This window comes from Erpetoichthys calabaricus, chromosome 4 (assembly GCF_900747795.2).
Source record: "Erpetoichthys calabaricus chromosome 4, fErpCal1.3, whole genome shotgun sequence".
Classification (NCBI taxonomy): domain Eukaryota; kingdom Metazoa; phylum Chordata; class Cladistia; order Polypteriformes; family Polypteridae; genus Erpetoichthys; species Erpetoichthys calabaricus.
Window position 1 is genome coordinate 315,995,630 of NC_041397.2, and position 27,628 is coordinate 316,023,257.

The 27,628-nt window shown below is 39.2% G+C and overlaps 1 protein-coding gene across 7 annotated transcripts in view; it reads left to right on the forward strand.

Moving 5' to 3' along the window:
* LOC114641108 (CD276 antigen homolog) overlaps nucleotides 1-27,628 on the forward strand; it is a 722,545-nt gene that overhangs the window by 12,566 nt on the left and 682,351 nt on the right. For 2 of the 7 annotated variants that reach the window (XM_051926019.1, XM_051926018.1), the window contains exons 3-4: nucleotides 3,532-3,849; nucleotides 18,833-18,981. The exons of 4 other annotated variants lie outside the window; for them this stretch is intronic. In XM_051926019.1, coding sequence (XP_051781979.1) covers nucleotides 3,532-3,849; nucleotides 18,833-18,972 — 458 coding nt within the window. In that variant the 3' untranslated portion in view covers nucleotides 18,973-18,981. Of the gene's footprint in view, nucleotides 1-3,531; nucleotides 3,850-18,832; nucleotides 18,982-22,781; nucleotides 22,870-27,628 lie in introns of those variants that run through there. One more of the 7 variants, XM_051926017.1, reaches the window with a different exon arrangement.

Below are 27,628 nucleotides of genomic sequence, written 5' to 3' on the forward strand. Positions count from 1 at the left end.
AATAATAAAACATTTTATTTATACAAGGCGTCTTTCAGAGAACTCAAGGACACCGAACAAACAATAAATAAATAAATAAATAGATAAATAAATAAATAAATAAAGGACACAATTAATGGTCTCCTACATAAACCAGTGTCCCTCTCTAGATGATTAAAATAAAAAAAAATATAACAAATAAAAACTTTATTTTTCTTTGTGCAAAGAGCACATAACCATCAATTTCGACTCACTTCTGTTGGTTCCACTATCTGCTAGTTTCTTTACTTTCCCTACAACTTTATTGAGCATCTCTGTTTTAACTCCTCCCATTATTTGGAAACAACCATTATTTGTAACTTACATTTTAATACATATTTTTAAATATTCATCCAGTCTTAATAGTAAATTCTAAGAATACTCTCATAATAACTTGCAATACCTGAAATAATCCATCCATCCATTTTCTAAAGGCACTTCATCCTGAGCAGAGTCACAATGCAGCTGAAATCTATCCCAGCAAAAAGTGGGCACAAGGCAGGAACAATATCTGGACAGGACATCAGTGCATTGCTGGGTGAAAACACACACTCTCACTATGGCCAATTTAGCTTTGCTAATCCACCTGACCGACATGTTTCACACATGTTGTTAAACTGTGAGGGAAAACCACATCACCTGAAGGAAACCCACCCAGACATTGGAAGAAAATACAAACTCAATTTATACAAAAATGCATATATATACTGTATGAACATATTTATTATACAGTTTCTTACTGTCTATCTGTCATAATTTATAAAATCCTTAATTATTTCCCCAAATGTAATTAAATGTTGGAGTGATCCTTCTTTTTATACCTGTACATAACGAAGCAGGCAGTACAAAGCCTGCCTCTGCATAGCGGCTCAAATTTAGACCCCTATGTGATGTATGAGGAAGGTGACATGGCCAACAGTTCAAACAAGAACAGAAAGAAACATACAGTACATGAACAAGAATCATACATGACAAGGCAATGAAGCACACTACTAAAGAAAAGAAAGATAGCCATAAACATTGCTTAAGCAATACTGTTGACAGGTCATTTTGAATTTGAAATGCCAAATCCATAAACGTAGCTACTGTGTGCACCCTCAAAAGCTGGCTCATGGTGTGTGGTTTATGTATCATATTGCAAGTTTATTTCCTGTAATATCTTCACATAATTAGCATAGAATTATTTGTTGCAGCTTATTAGTCCCTTTATGTTGAGCCCAAATGGGTGGGGCCTCCCAAGGCCACCAGTGAGCATCTAATTTGGGATGCTACCAGCCAATAAGAGCACTCCAGACGATTACGTGCCCATGTAAACACAGATTTTTAAGACACCAGGTTTTGCCTTAATCAGGCTATTCATGTTAATCCAGTTATGTGCGTGCATGCAATCACACTGACTGTTAATGTATATTTCTGAGAAATAAAAGCAGATCCAAATTTGTCCTTGTTTCCATTTAAATGTACATATCAACAAAACTTTAAAAAATCATTTATTACTGTTTTTCCACATGGTAGGGAAGAATGTTTACTTCTTTGACTGATAATGTAGCTTTGTAATTGTTTTTATGTGGCATCAAAGTGTTCATAATGATATTCAGAAAACCACAGCTACCATGTTTCCCGAAAGTAAGACTGGGTCTTATATTAATTTTTGCTCCAAAAGACACACTAGGGCTTATTTTCAGGTGATATATTTATTCATGTACAACAATATTCATTTATCCAAATACAGTCATGTCATCTTCTGGAATATCGTCATAACTCTCCACATTCAAACCCTGAATTTCAGCCTGAATTTCTTGCTACGCTTTTAGGATCCTCCGAGATCGATGTGCGCGCACTTCAATGTTTGATGACTGGTTCCTTGTGGTGAAGCAAAATGCCGACATACAAATGTATTTGTGGTGCTTTGTAAGCGTCGCATATTCCCCAAAGTAATGACACGATACAATTTAAAAGTCTCACATACCATCTTCTGGGCCATCTTTTTTTTTTTTGCACCTTCACAATACCATCAGAATGTACGGTGGCGTATTTAAGCCACAGAGAAAAAGAAAATAAGGACATAATGAAAATGTCTATTTTGTGATTAAAGTGGAAATTTCAGCTTTAAACTCGAAATGTCCTCTTTAATCCCATAGGTTACTTTATCATTAAAGCAGACCGTCGTAGACGTCATCTTAAAACCGACCCAGTTGTTAAATCGATACGCACTTCTGGGGCTTCCTCCTGACCTGACAGCAGCGGCAAGCAGCAATAGATCACCACACAGTACACATTCAATTTATAATATTCCAGCTCTCTGCATATTTAGAATTCTTAGATTTATACTTGATGTAAGAGCCATTTGCCTAGTTATAAGATTCATAGACATTTTTCTAAGATGACAATGCATAATCTATGGGAGGTTCCTAAAACCCCCGTAAGCAGAACTGTATTGGTATATTCTTACCATTTCTAATAGTTTTTACTAAACATTATTCTTTAGTTAGTGACAGCCTTGCCATGTGTAAGGTATAGAGGGCATACGGTTTTAATCCATGCTCGTGCCCATGCCTATGGGCTCTTTAAGGGTGTGAAGTAACTCATAAAGATAACGTGCTTATATAAGCATGAAGCCGTATGCTTAAAGTGTACAGAAGAAGATATTAAGAACTTTTAAGTACAGAAATAACTAAAGTTTATCAAGAAAAGCTAAGTTTAGAGAAGATACATTTTTTTCCTTTTTTTGCCTTTTATTCTATGTGTGTAACTATTTTTTCTTTTATTCTTGTGTGGATTATTTGCTTTTAACTTTCAATAAATAGTTTTAAATTGAACTTTTGGACTGATAGATTTCTTTCGGCATGTGTTTTACCCGTGCTCGATCTCGCCTTATACTTTGGCGGCTACACTTGATATCACTTTCATGATGAAATGCATTAAACTGTGTATGTTATAATTTACAGATAAATCGTTAATTTTGTTTAAATCATGAATACTGGTAATAGTTACACATATGGGGTGGCACGGTGGCAGAGCAGTAGCACTGCTGTCTCACAGGGAGTCGCGTCCCTTGTGATCCCTGCCTGGAGTTTGCATGTTTTTCCTGGTGGGTTTCCACAGTGTGCTCAGTTTTCCATCCAAAGACATGAAGGTTTGGGGATTCGGTGAAGCTACAATGACACTTGTGTGTGTGTGTGCGTGTGTGTGTGTGTGTGCGTGTGCTTGTGTTCACCTTGCGATGAGCGGATGCCACTTTGCTTTAAAGGTGAGAGCATAAACCGTTTACCATATATTCCATCTGTTGGAATGACACATGCAGTGCATTTCATTATTACGTGCATTGCAAATTGCATCCCAATAGATGGTGCGCTGTAAATGTTAATGTTGACTATGCTGAGGTCTATGTTGATTACTTAGATTTTAACTTGAGTTGATTAGATAGGTAACACAGGTAGTTAGTTCATAAAACAGAATGCACAGAGAGCTAATTTTGTTTTTTTTTTCTTTTTCTTTCTTTTTCTTTTTAAGTGCTATCTGAAGACATTGTTGGAATTTCTGGAAACGATGTGCTCCTCCCTTGTGTTTTCAGTGCACCAAAGCCACTAAATGTGCAAACTGTCCATTTTGCATGGAATAGGTTGCCAAATATTAACATGCTTATTTTCTCATCTGGGAAAAGCGACATAGCCCCTGGATATACAGACCGTATTTCGTTAAACAAAGAACAAATAGCTAAAGGAAATTTTTCACTGGAGTTGTTAAATATCCAAAAAACAGATGAAGGGAATTATAGGTGCTACCCACCTCCAGGTCAACCACCACAAGATGTCAAGCTCACTGTTAAAGGTAAGTAGCACAATGCTGTGTAGCCAGACAAGGGCTGCAGAATTTGACAAGTAAGTGTTGGGAAGTCAGACTCAGTGCTTGCTTGTATGTACTGTATATATGTAAGTAAAGCTTTCATGAATTTGGAAAGCATGCTTTAGAAAACAGCATTGTAAATCTATCTACAAAAACATGTTCCACAATGTCCCATGACTTTATTTGGAGTAAGTTCCTTTGTGTCGCCTACTCTGTTATCATTACAAAGTTCCAGATTTGTATCCATAAACTGTACTCTAATACTCTTACAGTATTTTAAGGGAAGTTCAGCAATCTAAATGCCTGATAGTGAGGCATGGCAAGTAATACTTAAAATGGATTCAGAAGGTATTCAGACTCCTTCATTTTTTCATATTTTGTTGCAACCTTAAGCTTAAATCATTTACATTGATCTTTCCCTAATCAATCAAAACTCAGTACCCAAGAATAACAAAGCAAAAACAGAATTTTAGGAATTTCTGAACATTTATTAAAATTAAAAAACTGAAATATCACGTTAACACAAATTTTCAGACCCTTTGCTTTGACTCAGATGTACCCCATTCTATTGATCATCATTGAGATGTTTCTACACCTTGTCTGGAATCCACCCATGGTCAATTCAGTTGTTTGGACTCATTAGATAAGGCGCACACCTATCTATGGAAGGTCTCATAGTTGAACAAAAACCAAGCCATGAGGTCGAAAGAAATTCCTGACAAGATTGTGTTGATGCACAGATATGGGAAAGGATGCAGCTCTTGTGGTTACCAAGAGCAGAGTTTCTTTCACAGTTCTTATTTAGAAGACGTTTGGAACAACCAAACCAAACAAAGCAAACCAACTCTTCCCAAACTTGGCTGCTTGACCAAACTGAACAATCTGGGGAGAAGGACCTTGGTAAGTGAGGTGACCAAAACCCAAAGATCATTCTGGTTGAGCTCCTGAGAACCTGTGTAGCGATGGGAGAAACTTCCAGAAGGACAACCATCACTGCAGCACTCTACTTGTCTGTGCTTTATAACAGAGTGGCAAAACAGAAATCTCTTCTAAGTAAAAGACACAGGTAAGGACTCTCTGGCTGTGAGAAAGAAGATTCTTTGATTTGATGATGGTTAGCATCATGTCTGGTGGAAATAACAATAACCTGCAGAATCCTATTCCAGTGGTGAAGCATGATGGGACATCATCATGCTGTGGAGATGTCTTTTAGCATCAGGAACCAGGAAACTAGTCATGTTTGAGGGGAAAGCTGAACAGAACAAAATATGGAGATATGTTCAATGAAAACTTCATACAAAGTGCTCTGGACCTCAGACTGGACCATGGTTCACCTTCCAACAGGACAAAGCAAAAAAGTACACAGGAATGGCTTATGGACAACTCTGAGTTACCCAGCCCAATGCCGGGCTTGAACCTAAGTGAACATCTCTTGAAACTGAACTGAGAACTGAAAATAGCTGTCCAGCTGACAGTCTCCAGTCTACCTGGTAGAGTTTGAGTAGATCTACGGAGGAGAATGGCAGAAAATCTTCAAAGCTGGCTGTGTGATGCTTGTAGAGTCAGATCCAGAAGACTTCAGGCCAGAATGGCTGACAAACATCAATGGGCTATTCCAGTCTTTCTGGGGTATTGAAGGTTGCTTGATGTGGGGAAAAACTAATTTACATGATTTTAGCTCAAGGTTGCTATGGGATATCATTTGTACCATAATGAAATAAATAAAATGACAAACATGAAATAATCACATGAAAAAGTACAGCAATATATATAATTGTCAATAAACTGTGAAAAAATATAAAATTAAATAAAATCAGCTATTTTTTTATAAAAAGTCATCTAATTATTATGTTTTTATCATTAATACAGGTTTTCTTTCAGAAAGGTCTTATTTTTAAAGACTGTTGTTATTTCACAACATGACTTTTCCATTTCCAAATGGCTCATTTAATGAAAGCACTCTTTATGTCAAAATACCGGCTTTCATGATAGTTTCATCACATGTCAATCAAGACAAAGGCAGCCCAGCTGAACCTGTTCCTATTGGTCAATCTTTAACTGTTGAATATATTTCCCTAATCATAGGTGGTAGGCAGCTAAAGACTTGATAGCACTACGTCCATTCCAACGAACACGGAGGCACATAAAAGTTGGAAAGCTTACTTGATGCTATTTTGGGATGGATACACAATATGTTGGAAATGCTCAAAATGCTTACAACGATGAATAAGTTGTTGGGAGTTTAAGACTGACTGAGCACCATGTGCTCACAGAATATGTCCTTGAAGAAATCACAAAGGCAGGTATTAATGCAGAGGCTGGAAATTCCAAGTGACACACTTCTAAATGACCGTCTGTGTGGACACGGCACTCAGTTAAATCTCAGTGCTGCAGAACTGTTTTGATAGCACAAATTGGGAGGTGTTCAGACAAGGAGCATATCTGGAGAATTTAACATCAGTCGTTCTGGATACATACAATTTTGAATGGGCTCCCCAATGAGACACTGTGAATTGACTGTTATCTGCGTACCCTGCTGAAAGAATGGGACATGGCTTTTAGGTCAGGAGACACGCCAGTTTTCTATAAGAGGTACATTAGAGAGATCAAGAAGAAATATAAATAGTACATAGAAGAATATTGTGAATAACTACCTCCATAGCATGTGGAAGGAAGTAAAGGTACTGACTAATTATAAGAGTGATACAGTGCAGCCATCTGAGTACACATATCTCCCTGATGTTCTAAATAGGTTCTTTGCTCACAATGAAGGAGGAACTGCCCCGCATATTGCATCTTATGTAGGAGAGCAGTCACTGGTCCTATAGCTCCAATAGGTAAGATCCACTTTTCAAAGAGTTAATGTCCACAAAGCTACCGGACCTGAAGGAGTGCCCAGATGGAAACTGAAGGTGTGTGTTATCCAATTTGCGTGTGTGTTCACAAACATATTTAACCTCTCACTACAGAAGGAACATGTCTCCATATGTCTTGAAATCTTCCATTATTGCTCCTTAACCCAATTTTAAATGGTACTCTCGGACATTAGATCAGTCATACACCCAGGTCTGGACATATGCTAGTTTACATATCAGGCAAACCATTCAATGGAGAACACTGTCTGTACTATGCTCTACACAGAATTATCCCACTTAAAACAGCCAAATACATATGTGAGGATGTTGTTTGTGAATTTTAGTTCAGCATTTTTTACTGGTAGTACCCTGAAAGTGTTTGGTAAATTAAGCCACTTTGGCTTGGACACTTCAGTCTGCTCTTGCGTGCTGAACCTTCTCACTAACAGAACACAGAGTGTTAGAATAGGAAGACGTGCAGTACTTCCTCCTGTGACGATCCGGGTCCTGCTCCATCCTCCCATCTCTCTTTAGGGAACCTATTGAACCCGACAATGAGGACACCAAGTGAAGCAAGGAGATGGTGTAAAGTGCAGAAGTGCTTTTATTTAAAACAGTCCAAACCAAAAAGTGTTCAAAACAACAGTGTAGTGTTCAAAACATTTCAATAAATACATAATCCATAAAATTAGGTGCAATGTGGAAGTTAAAATAATCCAATAAATAAATCCATTAAAAAAATGTTAAACAACAATAATGACCGAGACTCAGGTTCCCAAGCAACCAGGGCGCTCATGCTGGGGCATCAACCTCCCAAGCTTCCGACTCCCACTGTCTTCCGTGGCCTTATGCGGCAAGCCGTCGTCGATCGTGGTCACTCCTGCTCCTCTGAAAAACTCAGCAGGAGTGACCCAATCCATCTGCCCCCGAGTGCCAGCCAAACACCCCACTAGGGCTCGCTTCCAAGCTGCCAGTCATTATTACAGTGAGCCTGCTCTATCTCTCTCGTTTGCTTGCTCCTACACTTGCTTTTTCTCCAGTCTTCTGCCTTTTCTCCTTTTTAACCTCCGTCCTTTTCGTTTTCTGTCTCCTCACCGCATTTGCGCTTCTACTATTTATAATGGGGATGTGGCACAGGTACGGCAATTATCTGCTCCCGACATCAATTACAAACATGTGCGATGCCACACCTGTACACTTCAGTGTGGAAACACCCAAGCCCGTACTGCGCCCGGGAACCACTCTAGCCACACTACCATGCCTCCTCTTTAAGCTACGAGTGTAGAGATTATTTATTTAAAAACTGGCCTTTCCATCTGAGCCACTGACCTGCTATATCACACCTCCACACTTATCCTGAACACAGCATCTCCACAGGGTTATGTGCTTAGCCCATTGCTTTTCTCCTCATGCAAGACTGTACCCCAATACACCCCTCAAATATGATCCTGAAGTTTTCAGATGGCACTATGGTAGTGGGCCTGATTTCAGATAAAGTTGAGAAAGTCAACAGCATGGAGTTGGCACTCTTGGCCAAATGGTGCATTGATTATGCTGAAGCAGGCTGACACGGCATAGGGCATCCTCAGCCCCAGTGAAGGCTCTCAGAGACTTCAGAACAGATAGCAGAATTAAGCTTTATTGTATGACGTGCATACAGACTCACTTACGATGGAACAATGAGCCCCCAGCAATGGGTACCTTTTACTTTTATTACAATTCTGATCATTTGAGTCATTATTTTTCCTCATCTGACTCCTAGCATTCCATTGCTCTAGTCCTGCCCCTAATTGATTCTATCAATAATTCTTAGCTGAGGGGGTCTCAAACCCCGCTCTGTCTATCTTATCTGTTCGATAAGGACTGTTCTTGCTTGCTACTATAATTTACAGCCAAAGAGTTCATATTCTCTCTCTAAGTGAGGTGCTCATCCTTCTCTAACTCTCCTGCATTTCTTTGACTTAATAAACTATTGACGGTGTCTACCTCATACAGAATAATAACCCATATATAGGTATGTCTTTTTAATCCAAACTCTTACATCTTAATGCTTAGTAAAATATAGTGTCTACTTTTCTCATGTGTTTATAATATTTTTCTAATACATAGAGATTACCAATTTTAATACAATTTTCTATAATAACAACCTAATCCTGAACACAAGTAAGACAGAGGAAATAATTGTAGACTACAGGAGAATAAAAGTGAGAGCCCACCTACCCCAATACACACAGCACGGAAAAGTAGAAATGATACATAGGGAGTGTGAAGATCCTAAGAGTCTACATATCAATGGATTTTACATGGTCTCTTAATAGTACTTAATTAACTGGGAAAGCTGAAAAACATCTGAATTTTTTCAAGACGTTGAGACAAGCCCATCTACCCCAAATGCTTTTGAAGAACTTCTACCACAACACTCTTGAAAGTGTTCTGGCCTAGGGCTCAATTTTATGGTATGCCAGCTACACAGCTGATGATTGCAATAACCTCGTTTAGGTGGTGAAAGCTGCCCAATGCTTCATTGGGGTTGTCCTCCCAAACCTCAACAGTGTTTACACTAGTCGACTGAGGAACAAAGAATGAGCCCTTGATAGGGACACAACACATCCAGGAATTCATCTATTTGACCCATTACCATCAGGAAAGTGATATAGGGCAATCAGATCCTGTAGTACCAGACTGAGGAGCTCCTTTTTTGTTGAGGGCTGTGTTGTCCATCGTCTGTCCCCTGACTCAAGGACTGCCAGGCACCCCCTTCCATTGCTTAATGGACATGTCAAAGTCAAATTCACGAAGCCAGTTCAGGATGGGAAAAATGCCTTTAACTGGCACACATGTGACACCACCCAGTACAAGGAAGGAGATGACTGAATTACAGATGCTGATTACACAACAACAACAACATTTAATTCTATAACATATTTTCATACAAGGAATGCTGCTCAAAGTGCTTTACACAATACAAAAGAAGAGTTGACCTCCTTAGGTTAGACCTGAGCATCACTTGGGTTGTATAGAACATTAAAAGCATTGGTCCCAAGTGTCACTCGCGCTCTAAACTCAGTAAAAGGAAGTCTTCATCTCACCTGGCAGCAAATTAACAATCTGAAGAATTGATGTGTTTATCTACTTATTGTACTCGTGGCAAAATAAGTGCTTTCTTAAGTTTTAGAAAATGTACACATGGCATAACATTTGAGAGCATTTGGGTTTAGGGATTGGATTATCTGTTTTGAAATGGGAGCATTTTTAATATTTTATTGACTTAACTCTTTTAGGGCTGATGTAGACTTTTGTCAAAATTCAGGAGTAGAGGACGGTAATCAGCTGTAAACTGCAACAAAACTTACTCTTATGTTTTAGTTTGACTCTCTTTGCTAGAAGGAAAGTTACATGGCTTTAATAATAATAATTCTTTGCATTTATATAGCGCTTTTCTCACTACTCAAAGCACTCGGCAATTGCAGGTTAAGGGCTTTGCTCAAGGGCCCAACAGAGCAAAGTCCATATTGGCATTTTATGGGATTCGAACCAGCAACCTGCCGATTGCCAGTGCAGATCCCTAGCCTCACAGCCACCACTCCACCTTTAAACCTCGATTCCCTGCACATGCATGAGTAGCAAAGAGCAAACAACCTCTAAAATGGTACCGACATCTGGCGAGAGACTAAAGTGAATGTGCAGAGCAAAATACTCCATGGACGTTTTACGTAATTTCGTTGAATAGGACTCTGACTCGTTGGACTCCGAGTTTGAAGCAAGTGATCTGGAGATGGATATCAAAAACGAAAGTGAGGTACCAGCATCTGATCGGTTCCCAGCTGATCGTGGTGCTGAACACTTTCGTGTAGCTGATGTGCCTACAGCAGTATTTGCTTGGGAGGACCACCACTTATGATGACAAGAGGTACAAACCAGATTGTGTCACACTGCAACCGCCACCCACCTTCTGTGCGGAGACAGCCAGGCAGCTGGCTTACCATGTATCCCTGCTGACCACCGAGGTGCCCCCTCACTGAGATGCTGAACATGCGTCAACAGCAGCCACAACATATAGCGACAGATGTTTTATATTGACTTATGTGTGAAACAATTGCTTTATGTGCTTTTCAGAAAACTCATTTTTTTTGGAAAAAATATTCATCCATCAAAGAGTTAATAAAAGAGACAGATATCACATTCTTCCTTAAATATTTTGTAACGGTGTTGTCAGGAGTTGCTCAGACTGCCATGCCACTGTTTGTACATGCAGGACTTTTGAGTATGAAGCACAGGCATGCTGTACTGACGACAGAGGGTCTGTTTTGCCAACAAGTTCAAACATGCAATAGACAAAAATACTGTACAAAAATATGCAAGTTAAAATAGACAGATTTAATTAGTGTATTTGGTAATTATTAGCATCTTTACATTAGCTGAAGCTGTAAAAATAATTTTTGAGGGATTTTTAGGATTTATTTTAGTGCAAATTGTGATACGTGAGACACTCTCTTACACCCAAAAACATGAGGCTGGGTCTCAATCTTCAGAACGATCAGCTTTATTAACAGCCTTCAAACAGGAACAGCAAGCGTATTTATTGAAGCGGGAGCTACCACTCTATGGCACACAAACACTGCAAGCAAGCAGTGACTTCATTAGTTATTCTGCCTCGGCTCCCTCCTTCAGTTCAGGTACTGATAATCCTCCTCGTCAGGTTGGTCTCACGGCTGCTGATCCGCGATCGGGATTGGACCATTCTGGAGGAGTGGAGACAAAGAGAAATTGGGCCAGGTCATTGGCCGAATTAAAATAAGCCCCCCCGCCCCCTTTCAGTGATCAGTCACTGGCAGAGGGATGCTCTACATGGAGATCTGTGAGTGAACTTGTCACGGTGATGAGTTTTCTATGGCCAACAGACACTCTACTGTGTGATGGGGCTGGAAAGGCGCTGTTGAAGCAGGACATGTAGCGTGGCGGGGCTGCGTGCACGTCACAAAATGTTAGGATGCACAAGGTACCTCAGACTACCCACTTGATTCCACCTATTCTTCTAACAAGTCTGCTAAAATGTATTTAGTGTCTCAAAAATGTATAGACCAGTTAAAATCACATCCTTCAACAAAATCCAACATACAGTCGATTCAGAAAGTATTTGGATCCCTTCACTTTTTTCCACATTTTGTTATGCTGCAGCCTTGTGATAAAAAAAAAAAATTCCTCATATCAAGCAATACTTAAAACCTCAGAATGATAAAGTGAAACTTGGATTTTAGGATTTTTTTAAATTTTATTAACAAAAAAAAAAAAACCTGAATCTCAAGTTGACAAAAGTATTCCTATGACACTTGAAATTTCACACATGTGCGACCCATTATATTGATTGTCATGGAGATGTTTCTACACCTTGTTTGTAGTCCACCTGTGGACACTTCAGTTAATTGGACCGGACTACATAAGGCATACATCTGTCAATATGTGGTCCCACAGCTAGCAATATCTAACATATCAAAATCTAAAGCCATGAGGTCAAAACAACTGCTTGCAGAGTTTAATGACAGGATTTTGTTGAGTCAGAGATCTAAGGAAATGCCTACAGCAATAAATGTTCACAAGAGCACAGTGGCTTTCATATTTCTTAAATGGAAGAAGTTTGGAGCAACCACAGTTTGTTCTGAAGCTGGCCACCTGAGTAAACTGCATAATTTAGGAATATGGGGCTTGGTAAGAGAGGTGACCAAGAACCTTAGGCTTACTCTGAATGATTAAAGAGAACCTGTGTGGAGACGAGAGAAACATTCAGAAGGACAATCTGGGTTTTATGAAGAGTGACCAGACAGAGGCTTCCCCTCAGTAAAAGATACTTGCTTGGAAATTGCAAAAAAGGCATCTACAGGGCATGGGTTGGCAGGGACTATGATTAAAAGATTCTCTGGAGTGATGAAACCAAGATTAGAGTCATGTCTGGAGGAAACCAGGCACATCTTATAACTAGAAAAATGCAAATTTCAACTGTGGAACATGGATGTAGCAGCATCATGCTGTGTGGCTGTTGAGGGAGTGGCAAAATGAGAAAACAAGAGAGATATCCTTAAAGAAAACCTGCTCCAGAACAGTATGTACTTGAGACTGGACTTCCAACAGAACAATGACCCTAAGCACAAGCTAAAGACAATACAGGAGTGACTCAGGGACAGCTCTAAGAATATCCTTGAGTGGCCCAGTGAGCAGCCAAACTTAAACCCAATGTAATATTCTGGGAACAACCTGGAAACAGCTGTGGTCTCCATCCAACCTGACACACGTTTTGAAAATCCTCAGAGAAGAATATCAGAAAATTCCTCAATCCAGGTGTGCAAAGCTTTTCTCATCAGACCCAAGAAGACTCCCAGTTGCAGTCACTGCCAAAGGGGCCTCAATGAAGTAATGACTAAACGCTCTGAAAAACTTGTGTCATTGGGGTATTTCAGCTTTTTATTTCTTTACACTTTTCAAAACATTCTAAAATCCGTCTTTTGCTTTGTCATTTGGGGGTATTAAGGGTTGCTTGGAAAAAAAATGAATGTAAATGACTTTGGCACAAGTCTGCAACATAACAAAAATATGAAAAAAGTGAAGGGGTCTGAAGACTTTCTGAGTCCATTGCCATTGACAGACTGGATCATGAATTGAGGGCAATTGTGGAAAATCCACATCTTCCACAGTATGAAAAGGACAATGTGTATGAACAAGTGGTGAATTGCTATCAAGAATCTGAGAAGACACCACTGACTTTATTTTTGTCCAAGTAGCATATGGAAATACAGTAGGTGCCTTGGTGGTGTGTTTGGGGGGAAGAAGAAGCTTAAATAGATTCAGTTTTACAGACATAATGGAGTGTGTGTCTCAGAGGAACATAGGAAGGCTTACAGTAAATCTTAATTTTTAAATGAAGTTCTCTGAGCCGTCAATGGAAGCAACCTAATGGTCAAGGAGTAGCCTCAGACTCAATGGGTGGGGTACATGTTTTAAGCTATGACCAAATTCTACGGAACCTCTAAATGAATATGACCCAAAAAAATAAAAAAATAAAACAATTTCTTGTTGGGTGGTGCATCGCTGCTGCCTTGCAGTTAGGAGAACCTGGGTTCTCTTCCTGGGTCCTCCCTGCGTGGAGTTTGCATGTTCTCCCCGTGTCTGCGTGGGTTTCCTCTGGGTGCTCCGGTTTAATCCCACAGTCCAAAGACATGCAGGTTAGGTGCATTGGTGATCCGAAATTGTGCTTGGTGTGTGTGTGAATGTGCCATGAGGTGGTCTGGCGCCCTGCCCGGGGATTTGTTCCTGCCTTGCACCCTGTGCTGGACTGGGATTGGCTCCACCAGACCCCTGTGACCCTGTGTTAGAATATAGCGGGTTGGACAATGACTGACTGACAATTTCTTGTTATCACACAAAAATATCTAATGACATGTGAAAATATTTTGTGAAAGAATAATTTCTCATGCACACGAGAAGTAACTTTTTTTGTGCTGAAGATACATTTTTATCCAATTTCCGAGAAAACGTTTGAGAAAATATGGGTCAGAATTTATTTTTATTTGATGCATATTATTACTTTTAAAAAATGTCAATTTTGTTTATGTTACAGTTTCTTTTTAATTTAATTTGATTTTAATTTAATTTTATTTTTACATTTTTTCTTTCTTCACCTTGTAAAGCACTTTGAGCTTCATTTTTTGTATTAAAGTAAAAGACCATTTCACATTGTTTAGATTTAGAACTGTACTACACCACATTTTTGCATATTCAGTCGAGCTCCTAGTAAATCTTTGAGATGGTTGCGCTTCTGTCTTTGTCTGCGTAGTTTCTCAGTTCTGAGAGTGATGGCTGATAGGCTGACTGATGTTGTCCTCCACATGCAACCATGCCCTGTACTTTGTCTTGATAGCAGTTAGTGCTGAAAATGTGGACTCACAAAGACAAACTCTATTTAATTATCATCATATTTTCCCTTTTAGGTGAACTTAACTTTTCCTCGCTTCACAAAATAGACACTTGACCCACAAATCTATCCATTACTTAAAAGTTTTCTTTTTTCTCCAATCTATCCAATTAGCTTCCGTGTGACCGAGCTAAGCAGAGTCATAAGTGATTGACAGTTAGATATGAAAAATGGGTGATTCAAGACTTCACAATCATTTTTATTGGCTCAGAGCATGGGAGTGACTGGCACAAATGTACGTCTCTATGCTTATACTCATACATTGTTCAGAGGGTCTCAGACTGTGTTAAAAAGGTCAAGCTTTTAAATTGCTGTATTGTTGTTTAAAAGCTGATGTACAAGTCAGAGAGACGCATGGTGACAGCTAGTCAGATTTTGATTGGCTATCAGAAAACAGGGTTTCTGGGATAGGCTGATGCTGTTGCACTATCTGGAAAGAGTCTTTGCTTTGTAATGCTGCTTTGGTTGGTTTAATAAAGGTCATTATTTTGCATTCAAGTTTTATATCTTGTGGAAATTGTTTAAAATACAGAGAATAAAGAGGAAGAGAGTAACCAGACCATTAGTACATCAAGTGTATCCATAGCAGTAGAGTGTTGTACCGTGTTAGCCATAGATTGATACAGGAGAAAGGAGGGTGACATGACACCTTTTATTGGCTAACTAAATAGATTACAAATGCAAGCTTTTGAGGCAGCTAAGGCCGCTTCATCAGGCAAGGTGTAACAAAGAAACTTAAAAATACTCTCGCTTATATTGGGACAGCAAAGTGATTTTTTTCTTTCATCTTAACAACCTTTTTGTTCAAATGTTAGCAAAATGAATACACCTGAGATGAACTGACCTGAAAGAAGAGAACAATGAATTAATAAAATGTAGAGATTAAATATCCATCACTAGAGAAAGTCATGTAAGTCTCGATGCATGCTCAATAATCCAGGTAAGGAAATTCTAGAAAGTTGATTCAGTTCATCTGGACATAGTTTTTTTTTTCTGATACGTTTCATCACTCATCCAATTGACTTCCTCAGTCTCAGTTGACTGCAGGTTTCTCCAACCTTATAAACAGTACCTTGGCCTAATGATCGAACTAGCACCATTGACTAACAATCAGAAATAACAACATAGCAGATGTGGAAGCAGAGCAACTGCTGATAAAAGTTTTGGCATGTCTCAACAATGCTAAGCCACCTGCACCCAATATCAGTATTGAGGAGAGGAAGACTCTCATGGCACTCAGTAAGGACGAAAACATCATCATCCTTTCGGCAGACAAGGGGAGGTGCACAGTGGTGCTAATCCAGATGGACTATCATGAAAAAATTTTTGTCTCTGCTTAGTGACAAAAACACTTATGAACTCCTAAAATGAGATCCAGGTAGTGGTTACAGGAAAAAGGTGATAGATCATCTCAAGCAGTTAGTGCATGAAAATGCTATTGACCGGACCTCATACCACAGATTACACCCAGGGGAAGCTACACCAAGTCTGTATGGTTTACCGAAGATACATAAACAGGATGCACCGTTAAGATCCATTGTCTGCATGATCAATTCAGGTTACATGTAACATCTCAAAGTTCCTGGCCGCTGTCCTCAACCTGTTGGTCAGCAGCTCAAAACACCATATTCAGAACACTTTGGATTTTGTGGAGAAGGTGAGAGATGTCATTATGGAGGCAGATGACACTATGGTCTCGTATGATGTTACATTTCTATTCACTTGCGTTCCAGTTACGGAAGCAGTGGAGGTGGTCCGTAAGAGACTATTGGATTACCCCACACTCAGAAAAAGGACCACTCTCAGCATCGACCAAGTGTGTTTGCTCTTGGAACTGTGTCTTCAATCCACATATTTCATATAGAAAGGCCAGTACTACAGGCAGAAACATGGGTGCGCCATGGGTTCCTTAGTTTCACCTATTGTGGCCAATCTGTATATGGAAGAAGTGGACTAGAGGACGCTATCATCCTATCCTGTAACACCACCGAGCCATTGGTTCAGGTATGTGGACGACAACTGGGTGAAAATCAAATCTCAGGAGGTACCACAATTCACTGACCACATCAACTCAGTGGACAAACACATCCAGTTCACCAGGGAGGACATGAAACGTGACAGGCTAGCTTTCTTAGATTGTGAAATTTCCATCAGCAATGGGGGACATATGAAAGTTGATGTGTACCGTAAACCAACGCATACGGATCAGTATTTATGGTTTTACTCCATCAAACCATCCATTAGAGCACAAAATAGGTGTCATCAGGACTCTACAACATAGAGCAAACATCATACCCACAGACACAGTGGCTAGGGAAGCAGAAGAACATCATATCAAAAAGGCCCTGAGAAAATGTGGTTATCCCAGCTGGACTTTTGTCAAAGCAGGGAAGACACCTAAAGAACACTCTAAGCAATCCAGGAGAGAGGAAGGACAACCGCTGCCTAAGCGAAAACCTTTGGTGATCCCTTATGTGTCAGGAATATCGGAACAGCTGAGACGCATTTTTTCAAAACACCAGGGGCCTCACGTATAACGGCGTGCGTAGAACTCACACTATAACGTGGCGTAAGCACAAAAGCGGGAATGTGTGTACGCACAGAAAAATCCAGATGCAGGAATCTGTATGTATGCAAACTTTCACGGTCTTCCGCTACATAAATCCCGATCAGTGTGAAAGGTAACGCACGTGCACGCGCCTTCTGTCCCGCCCCAATTCCTCCCAGAATTACGCCTCTTTGAATATGCAAATCAATATAAATAGCCCTTAAGCTCAGTGTATTTATAAAGCCGCGTCAGGAATGTGGATCTAAGAAAGAAAGGGTGACCACACAGGAGCAGTAACACTGCTTTGACGCTGGGTGCCGCAAGTCTGCAAAACTGAGCGGAGAAATTGTGTACGCCAGGGTATGAGGTACCGTGGAAATATGCGTGGCTTTACGCCAAGTTTAGGTTTTATACATCGCGATTTGAGTGTGAAAACGTTCGTACCAACATTTCTGTGCATACGCACCGTTTATACATGAGGCCCCAGGTCTTGTTGGCTTTTAAACCCCAAAACACGCTACGGCAAAAATTGGTCCACCCCAAGGACCGGGTACCCCGGCACAGACATTTAAGTGCCAAGAGGATTGCCGTGAATCATACATCGGGGAAACCAAACAACCACTGGCGAAGCGGATGTCACAACACAGAAGAGCAACCTCGTCAGGCCAGGACTCCGCAGTCTATTTACACCTACAGGACAGTGGTCACTCTTTCAGTAATGAAGATGTGCATATCCTGGACAGGGAGGAATGCTGGTTTGAGCGAGGAGTCAAGGAGGCCATTTATGTGAAAAAAGAACAACCATCTCTGAAACGAAGAGGGTGCCTAAGGGTACATCTCTCACCATCTTACAATGCGGTGATTGCAGCCATTCCCCAACTCTCTGTGAATGGTACTCATGGCCATTGATCAATGGGAATACAAACTTATGCTTAAATTCAATACTCTACAAATGGTCTGAATAGAGACAAGAGTTTTATGACCAGATATGTGGACTAACAGACTGATTGACCAGCTGACTACATCAGAGGCCTATCTTACAGACAATGAACTTCAAAAAAACCTTACAGGACTTTCTCTAGTGATGGTTATCTTATCTCTACATTTTATTAGTTCATTGTACTCTTCTTTCAGGGTTAATTCATCTAAGGTTTATTAATTTAGTAACGTTTGAACAAAAAGTTTGTTAAGATGAAAGAAAAAAATCACTTTGCTGTCCCGATATAATCTAGAGTATTTTTCACTTTCTGTATTCCACCTTCCCTGATGAAGGGGCCTTAGCTGCCTTGAAAGCTTGCATTTGTAATCTATTTAGTTAGCCAATAAAAGGTGTCATTTCACCCTCCTTTCTCCTGTATACATCAAGTGTATGTGATATTTATGAATTACTTACCTTTACTTGACATGTATCACAAACCTCACTTTGAGAAACACTGCTGTATGCAACTGTAAGATGCATTGATGCACTATTTGTGTATTACCAGGGGATGATACTGCTTTCCATATTTTAGGGGTACTTTATAATTTTAAATGATGTTGTATAATGTACAATCCTGTCATATACTTATTTATTTCTTTATTTATATATTTTTTGTGTCATAGAACCTGAAGCTTCTCCTGTAGTCACTGAAAAAACCAAGAGTTCAGGAGAAGAACCTGGAAACACTGCTGTGAATTTAATTCCACAGAAATATGTTGCATTCCTCATTTCTTCATCATTTCTACTCCATCTTGTGGGATGAGTGTCAGACGTAAGTTGTTATTAAAGGTACAGCAGATAATAATAACTTGAATGATATATACTGTATAACAGTATGCAATTGTAAATTGTATGATACAGGATATGGCCAAAAAGCGTGTGGATTCCTCTCCAAATGTTTAAATTCATGTGTTGCATTGTTAACTGATGCATAAAATCAAGTGCCTAGCCATGCAGTCTCTCCTGACAGACTGAAGAGTTTAGTTACTTTAAACATTGCACTGTCATAGGATGCCACACATCAGAACACGAAACTTCTGTTCTGCGAAATCTAGCTTGGGACAATTACTGCTATTATTGTGAAGTAGAAGTGTCGAGGAGCCATGAAGTGGTACATAACGCAAACTCACAGAGCGAGGTTGTTGAGTGCTGAAGTGTGTGAAAATGGTCTGTCCTCTGTGGCATTACTCACAACAGAGGGCCAATCTGCCTCTGGAACAAAGTCAGCACTAGACCTATGCATTGGGAGCTTCATACTGTAGCTTACCATGGCTGTACTTAAGATTACTATGTGCAAACATGTTCTTTAGAATGATGACTCACACTTCATTATCTGTCTGATGGACCAATCTGTGTTTGGTAGATGCCATGAAAATGCTATCTTCTGGAATTAACAGTATCTAGTGTAAAATCTGGTAGAAGAGGGATCATGGTAGGGTTTGGAGCTAAGCCCTTTGGTGCCAGTGAAGGGTCCTGTTAATACTGTGGCTTACAAATGCATTTTAGACAATTGTGCACTTTGGCTTGGGAAGTCTTCTTTATGTTCCAGCATGACTGTGCCCCTGTGTATAAAGTCAGGGCACATGGAAGAACTTGAGTGGCCTGCACTGAGCCCTGATCCTAACCCTACCGAACACCTTTGGGATAAATTAGAATGCTGATTGTGAGCAAGGTCTTCTTGTCCAGCGCCAGTACCTGACCACACAGATTCTGTTTTGGCTGAATGGGAAAAATGTCCTACAGACACACTTGAAAACTTCTGGAAAGAAAAGAGCAAGCTGTTTTAGCCACATTGCTAGGCCAACTCCATATTAATGCAGATGGTCTTGGAATGAGAATGTTCACCAAGCTTATATAGGTGTGATAGTCAGGTGTCTACATACTTTTCTCCATAGTATGTTCTTGAAATGTTCAATAGGGTTGAGGTCAGGGCTCTATCAAGGCCACTAAAGTTCTTCCATATCTTTATGGACCTGGCACAGTTCAAAGAAGCACAGTTGTGTAGGGACTAAAAGGATCTTCAACAAAGTTGGAAGCATACAATTGCCTTAAATGCCTCTGTCTGCTGCAGCGCTACCAAGACCCTTCTTTCACTGGAACAAAGGAGCCTATCCCAAACCCTGCCATGATCCTTTCTTCTCCAAGCTTTACAGTGGGTACTATACAATCCAGACAGTAGCGTTTTCCTGGCATCTTGCCAAACCCAGATTGGCCCACCCAGATTGACAGATAGTGAAGCATAAGTCATCACTCTACTTTTCCACTGCACCAGAATCCAATGGCAGCATGCTTTACACCACTTCAGCTGACGCTTGGCATTGCACATAGTGATTTTAGACTTGCATGCAGCTGTTCAGCTAAGTAAACCCATTTCATGAAGCTCCCAATGCACAAATTTTGTGCTAATGAGAAGACGCCTATTTTTATGCACTTCGGCACTCGGCTACCATGCTCTGTAAGTCTGCATGGTTTACCACTTCATGGCTGAGCTGTTATTGCTCTTTGATGCTTCTATTTCACAATAATAGCACTTACAGTTGACCAGGGTAGATCAATGAGCTCTGTAACAAATATAAAATCAGCTGTAAGTTTAGAGTGCCGATTCTTAAAAACCTTTATGAAACATGGAAAAATCTTCATTTACATGTTTAATTATTCCATCCATCCAGGTTTGGGCCAGTCCTAGCAAACATCAAGCGTGTGACAGGAACAATCCCTGAAAGGGGTGCCAGCTCATTGCTATTGCTGCACCACCGTACCCTCACATACAGTATTTAATTTTTAACATTATACATTATTTATATAAAGTTAACAATTTATCTATTAAATGTAATATGCATACTTTAGTGGATTTTATCATAAAAATGATATCAAGTATGCATGCTAGTATTCTAACAGCACCCAGCTCAAAGATGATAGCTCTTGGAAATCTAACTTGACTTAAAAGCCAGTCTTCATCATCTGTAAATACGCGCTCTCTTCTATTGAACTCAATTGAATTCCTTTATTGTTATTGTATGATACAATGAGATTCAATATGCAAATCCTCCAAAAAATGTATTTTCCCATAAAATAGCAATAATAATAATATGATAAATAATACTGAAAAATATACAATATGAAAGCATAAGTACAATATACATGTACATACAGTGCAGATAATGCAGATGGTTCATAAAGTGGCTCAAGTTGTGCAATATTACAGTTGTAGTTCAAGTTTAAAGTGAGGTAATTTTATTTATAAGTATAATTAGTTCTACCTGGAGCACTTGATGGACTAATTGAGTGCGTTTAGAGCTCTTAGGACGAAACTGTTTCTGAACTGCGAGGTCCCTGCAGAAAAGGCTGTGAAACATTTGCCGGATGGGAAAAGCTCAAATAGACTGTGTGCATGGCTGAGTAGAAATTCACACCGATGTTGGTGGCTTTCTTTATGCAGCATGTGCTATAAATGTCCTCCTACACCTGGAAGCTGTATCACAATATTTCTCTGTGCTCTCGACACAACCCACTGTAGAGCTGTGAGTCCACAGTTAGATGTAGTGAGTTAAAATACTCTGAGTGGTGCACTGAGAGTAACAACGCTAAACCAGCTATGGTATTTGGAATAGCTTGTTCATTTTGTTCACCATTATATTGTTACAGAATGATTACAATCAAGCTAATTACATTTGTAGACGATATGCAATTAATTTCAGTGTATTTGATAAACCCACGTCATTGATGCTAATCTCAAGAAAGGGAGACCACACTGAACAGTAGCACTGCTTTGATGCTGGGTGCCTCCAATGTGCAAAACTGAGCAGAAAACATGTATATGCAAGGTCTGAGGCTGGTGTGAAACTGTGCATGGCTTTATGCCATGTTTAGTTTTAATATATTGCAATGTGAGCATGGAATTGGGTGCACACAACATTTGTGTGCATATGCTCCGTTTATGCACAAGGTTTTGTGCCATGATGGAGTTGCTGATAGATGGCATTTCTCCAAAGCACATTTAAGTAGTTTATCAGGCATCACCTGAGCTCAACAGAGGGAGTTAGTATGGACATCCATCAGTTCAGTTTGCCACAGGTGGAATGCAATCAAGTTCTGGATATATCTCAAGGAGAATTAATGCAAACAGGAGGCACATGAGGACAATTTGGAAGGTCACAGCAAATGGTCAGAATGCTTCTACGAGTAAAGATATTTCCATTTTTGTTTTTCCTTATAAATTTGAAAATCTTTCTGAAAACGTCTTTACTCTGTCATTATGGTATATGGGGTTTAGATTGATGGGAAAAATGTCAAATTAATCCTTTAAAATTAAATCTCCAAAACAATAAAGTGAGCAGGAAGTAAAGGGGTCAGAAGACTTCCTCAATCCCCTGTGTATAGTTTAATTTTCAGGATTTGCCTCTCTATTTTTTTTTTAAATTTATGATTATATTTTTGTGTTTTTGTTACAGAACATTACAGATTATTCCTGTTTGGTTTTAAGTCCCAATTATTTCATATTTAATGTACTGAATTTCATTTTTGAAGTCAGACTGCAGTACCCCTAACTAGTTTTCTTGTCTTAATTTTCAGATCAGAAGATAAAGAAGACAACCTAGTTAGCATTTTCATATACTATATCATTTAGTTTAATGTTTTTTGTTCATTAAATCATATAATTTGAAACTTTTACAATTTCTGTCTGATTAAATTAGATTTGAGGGGAAAATGTTATTTTTTTAATAGAAACAAAATATGATTAGCAGTAAAAAAAAACAGATTCTCTATCAGGGTGGCACAATTAAAGCACACACAGCCATACTTCAAGGAATAAAAAGCACAAAGTGGAAAATGCATTCACATTCAAAGTATTACTGCTTTTTATGCTGTGTAGTCACAATGGATGCAAAAACATCTTCCCAATGGTCCAGTTGGTGATTTACTCAGACAATCACTGTTTATAAAAGAGTAAGGATTTAAAAAGATTAGATCGTATTAGCTTTACTTTACTTTAATTACATGCCCACGGCTTGCAGATGCTTGCTCTGGAAAATGCATATGATGAAAGGCAACACCAAACTATGGAATTTGTGAGACAGGACTTTTGGTGATCTTCCAGTGATTAACAATTCTGTAGGAGCTTGACATTGATATTTTCAGAAAACAGTGAATTTATATCACCCCTATAAATCCAGAACTGCCTGGCTTAATAGCTGCTTGTAGTAGTTACTACCTGCATATGGTTAGGTTCTGCTTTTAGACTTTTTGTACATAATTCAGTTTTAAACATTCCACTTTACAGTTAGCCCTTAATTTATGATTTTTTGTTGTCTCTCCATTTGTGTGTAGTGTTTCTCCTTGTGTTACAGTTCCTTGTGAAAGTATTCATTCCCCTAGGTGTTTGTCCTGTTTTGTTACATTATAATCTGAAATTAAAATGGATTTTCATTAGGATTTTATTAGGGGACTCTGCACCCTGCTTGCTTCGCTCAGGCGGGCACTATATGCCAGCCACTTTGTATCTCTGCCACTCGCGTATGTGGATTTCATTTTCACCAAACAACAAATCTTTTAATTCTCGCAGATATCCCTCTTCGTTGGGAAGAAACGCTACTTTTCCCTGATGACAATATGAATCACAAAATCTACAGGTCTCTGACTTAAAGTTTAAAGCCGAACAATATCTACCTACTTCTGTCATATCACCTACCGTATATACTCACGGATAAGTTCTCCCGCAGATAAGTCAGGACTTGATTTTACTGTATGATTTCTGGTATTTTATAATGTCGGTCGTATAACTCGAATGCGGAAAACTCACGCTATTAATTGAAGAGATTATGATATTCTAACGCCTGCCCACCTGAGAGAGTAACCACGGAGCACACGGCCTTTTTTTCTATGTGGGTGCTGCAATGCGCTGTATCAGCGTGGGCTCCTAACCCCTTTTTCTCTCTATTGTGCCTACGTGACCACACGGTAATACCCAAACTATTCCAAAGTGACGTTTGCACTGTTTTGTGTTTTTTTATATCTCACACCCTCATACACCTTTATTGTAAGAACATCCCTTATCTACGATGGAGTGTTCAATCGAAAGAAAATATGAAGTTGGTTTTAAATTAAATGTCATTGAAGTAGTGAAAGAAATTGGTAACTGTGCTGCTGCAACAAAATTCGATACGTCTGAGAAACTGATGTGAGATTGGAGGAGGCAAGAAGATATAAACAAAAAAAAAAACAATTTTAATGTCGAATTTTTGAATGGGCGTATAAGCAGGTATATGCTTTCTGTAGGCCTATATGTAACAGAGAAATTATTACCAAGTAGGGTGTATCCTACCTGAAATTGTGAAGTGTGTTTTCTCCCCTGCACTTTCTAGCAGTTTTAGTTTAATACCATTTTTACACTTGAGCACTACACAACTCTGTCTACTTCAAGTGTACAGAACAAAACCCAACTATCGTCTCCAAGGACCCATAGCAGAAAGGAACCGAGGCATTCAAGAGACCAACAAAAAGAGAAAATGTTTCTTTAAAGAAGTCACATGGGCCATAAACATGGGAAGATATCCATTTTGAAAACAAATGTGGATTAATAGTTTTACCTATTAACTCAGTAATGTTGACCATTGATGTGTTCATCGATATGAGCAGTGCTGATGAATGAGATGGCACTGTGGTAATTCAAGTCTGAATACTGGCTGAGAGCAGTATACAGTCGTTGTCAAAAGTTTTGAGAATCACCCAAGTGTTTGGTTTTCACAAAGTTTTCTGCTTCAGTGTTTTTAAATCTTTGTGTCAGATGTTCCTGTGGTAGACTAAAGTAGAATTACAAACATTTAATAAGTTCCAAAGGCTTTTATTGACAATTCCATGAAGTTTATGCTAAGAGTCCATATTTGCAGTGTTGGCCCTTCTTTCTTTTTCAAGACCTCTTAACTCACCCTGGCAGGCTGGCAATCAACTTCTAGGCCTAATCCCGATTGATGGCAGCTGCCCATTCTTGCATAATTAAAATTGGTGGATTTTCGTTTGTCCACCCGCCTCTTGAGGATTCTCAATGGGATTAAGGTCTGTGGAGTTTCCTGGCCATGGACCCCAAATGTCGATGTTTTGTTCCCCTAGCCACATAGTTACCACTTTTTTGTTGTGACCCGGTGCTCCACCATGCTGCCATTCTTGAGCAAACTCTGCACTGGTGGGGCCCCAATCCTGAGCCATGAATAAAGAATAGGACCAGAACATCCTCTGAGAGCAACTTCTACCAACCATCCAAGAACAGTTTGGTGACCAACAATGAACAATCCAGCATGATGGAGCACCAGCCATGAAGGAAATGTGAGAATGTGAGTATGTGAATTTCCCCTTGGGATTAATAAAGTATCTATCTATCTATCTATCTATCTATCTATCTATCTATCTATCTATCTATCTATCTATCTATCTATCTATCTATCTATCTATCTATCTATCTATCTATCTATCTATCTATCTATCTATCTATCTATCTATCTATCTATCTATCTATCTATCTATCTATCTATCTATCTAGAATTAAGTGGAAATTTGGGGTCCATGGCCAGGAAACTCCCCAGACCTTAATCCCATTGAGTACTTGTGGTCAAATCCTCAAGAGACGGGTGGACAAACAAAAAAACACCAATTCTGACAAACACCAAGCACTGATTCTGCAAGAATGGGCTGCCATCAGTCAGGATTTGGCCCAGAAGGTGATAGAAAACCTGGCAGGGTGAATTGCAGGGGTCTTGAAAAAGAAAGTAGGGGAAAACACTGCAAATATGGACTCTGCGCCTAAACTTCATGTCATTGTCAATAAAAGCCTTTGAAACTTATGAAATGTTTGTAATTCTACTTCATTCTACCATAGAAACATCTGACACAAAGTTCTAAAAACACTGAAGATGCAAACTTTGCAAAAATGAAAATTTGTGTCATTCTCAAAACTTTTGGTGACAACTGTACATGCAGAAGTGTAGGCTGGAGACTACTATGAAACAGACTCAAATGTAATTATTAAGGAATTAAGTGCCTTTAATATAAAAAAACAAGATTCTCTCTTTAATCAGGCAGAAATTGTGTGAGTAGAGTAGTTTGTGTTAAATTATAATTTTCTGTACAAATCAGAATTTCTAAATCTTTGCAATCCTGTATTCCTGTATTAGTCTGCTACATTGTCTGTCTCAATTTAGAAAGGTTTAAAGTATCTGCTTTAGCTCCTGAGCTGTTGTGTATCCATGTAATGTTAGCATTCCAGGCCAGCGCTGCACCCCAAGCTACTGAGATGGATTCTGTGACTCCTGAAATAACAAAGAAGGCACAAACAATGGAAAGACTTAACAAGGTTCCCCCTTCCTATTGCAGATGTTTTTAGATCAGCTCCCACTAGATGAGTTCTGCAAAGAGACTCCAGCCGCTTGCAGTCCTTGATAAAGTGCGTGAAGGCCCATAGAGTAATTTGGCTTGAAAACTTGTGCACAATGTACCAAATGTACTGTTTGTTTTATTATTTTGTGGTTAATAATTGTTCTTTTTTAAGTTGAAATGAGGGAAGGAGCAAAGCAGGCCTTTGCAGGGGGCCTGAGTATGTATTTATAATCTACCACCCACGATACCTGTCAAAGACAAGTAATAGGATCATTAAAAAATGTTTGCTATCTTTTGCACTATGTGTACCTTCAGTACCTTTCCTCTGTATTTGCTTATGTGTGAATGTCTCTTCATCAGCCGCCCGTCTCTCGAACATGTTCCTGTAAAGTCTCTGTCTCAGACTTTGTCATTATTTGTGAGTTACTTTCTCACTGGTTTTCTCTCAGTGTGCACTTTAACTCTTCCTTATGAGACTCACACTTACACTTTTGCTTTTGTCGCATCACCAAAGTAAAAATGACCAATCAGTCCAAAGACAAACTGACCTATCAGATTGCTCTAAGAGACTATTCACGCTAACCTTAGTGTTTTATTTTATAGTAGATAGTTTATCATGTTTCAAAGTACAAATTATGTATTAACAGAGTGCACTGTAATTCTGACAGAAAAACAGTACAAGGAGTCCATTAAAATGGGAAGCAAGAAAACCCAAGCATATTATTTAGAGAGCAATTTGACAATCATACCTTTCTTACACTTTACATGTTTTACATATGCAAAGTAAGTTTGGTTTGAATTTGCTTGGGGCGGCACATAGTTGTTGGGGTTTTTTTGGCTCCTTTGTATTTAACAAGCAGCAACATTCAAAAGTTTCAAATTCCAGGGGATGTGAAGCAGATGTTAAGACGTGTGCTGCAGCCTTGACACGCTGCTCTAATCCTCCTTGAGCAGCAGTATTAGTAAGTCATACTGTATTAAGTAGTCATAAACTTTCAGATTTCACAAAATTAGAAACAGCACAGGACCAGAATTGAAAGACGTCTTGAACA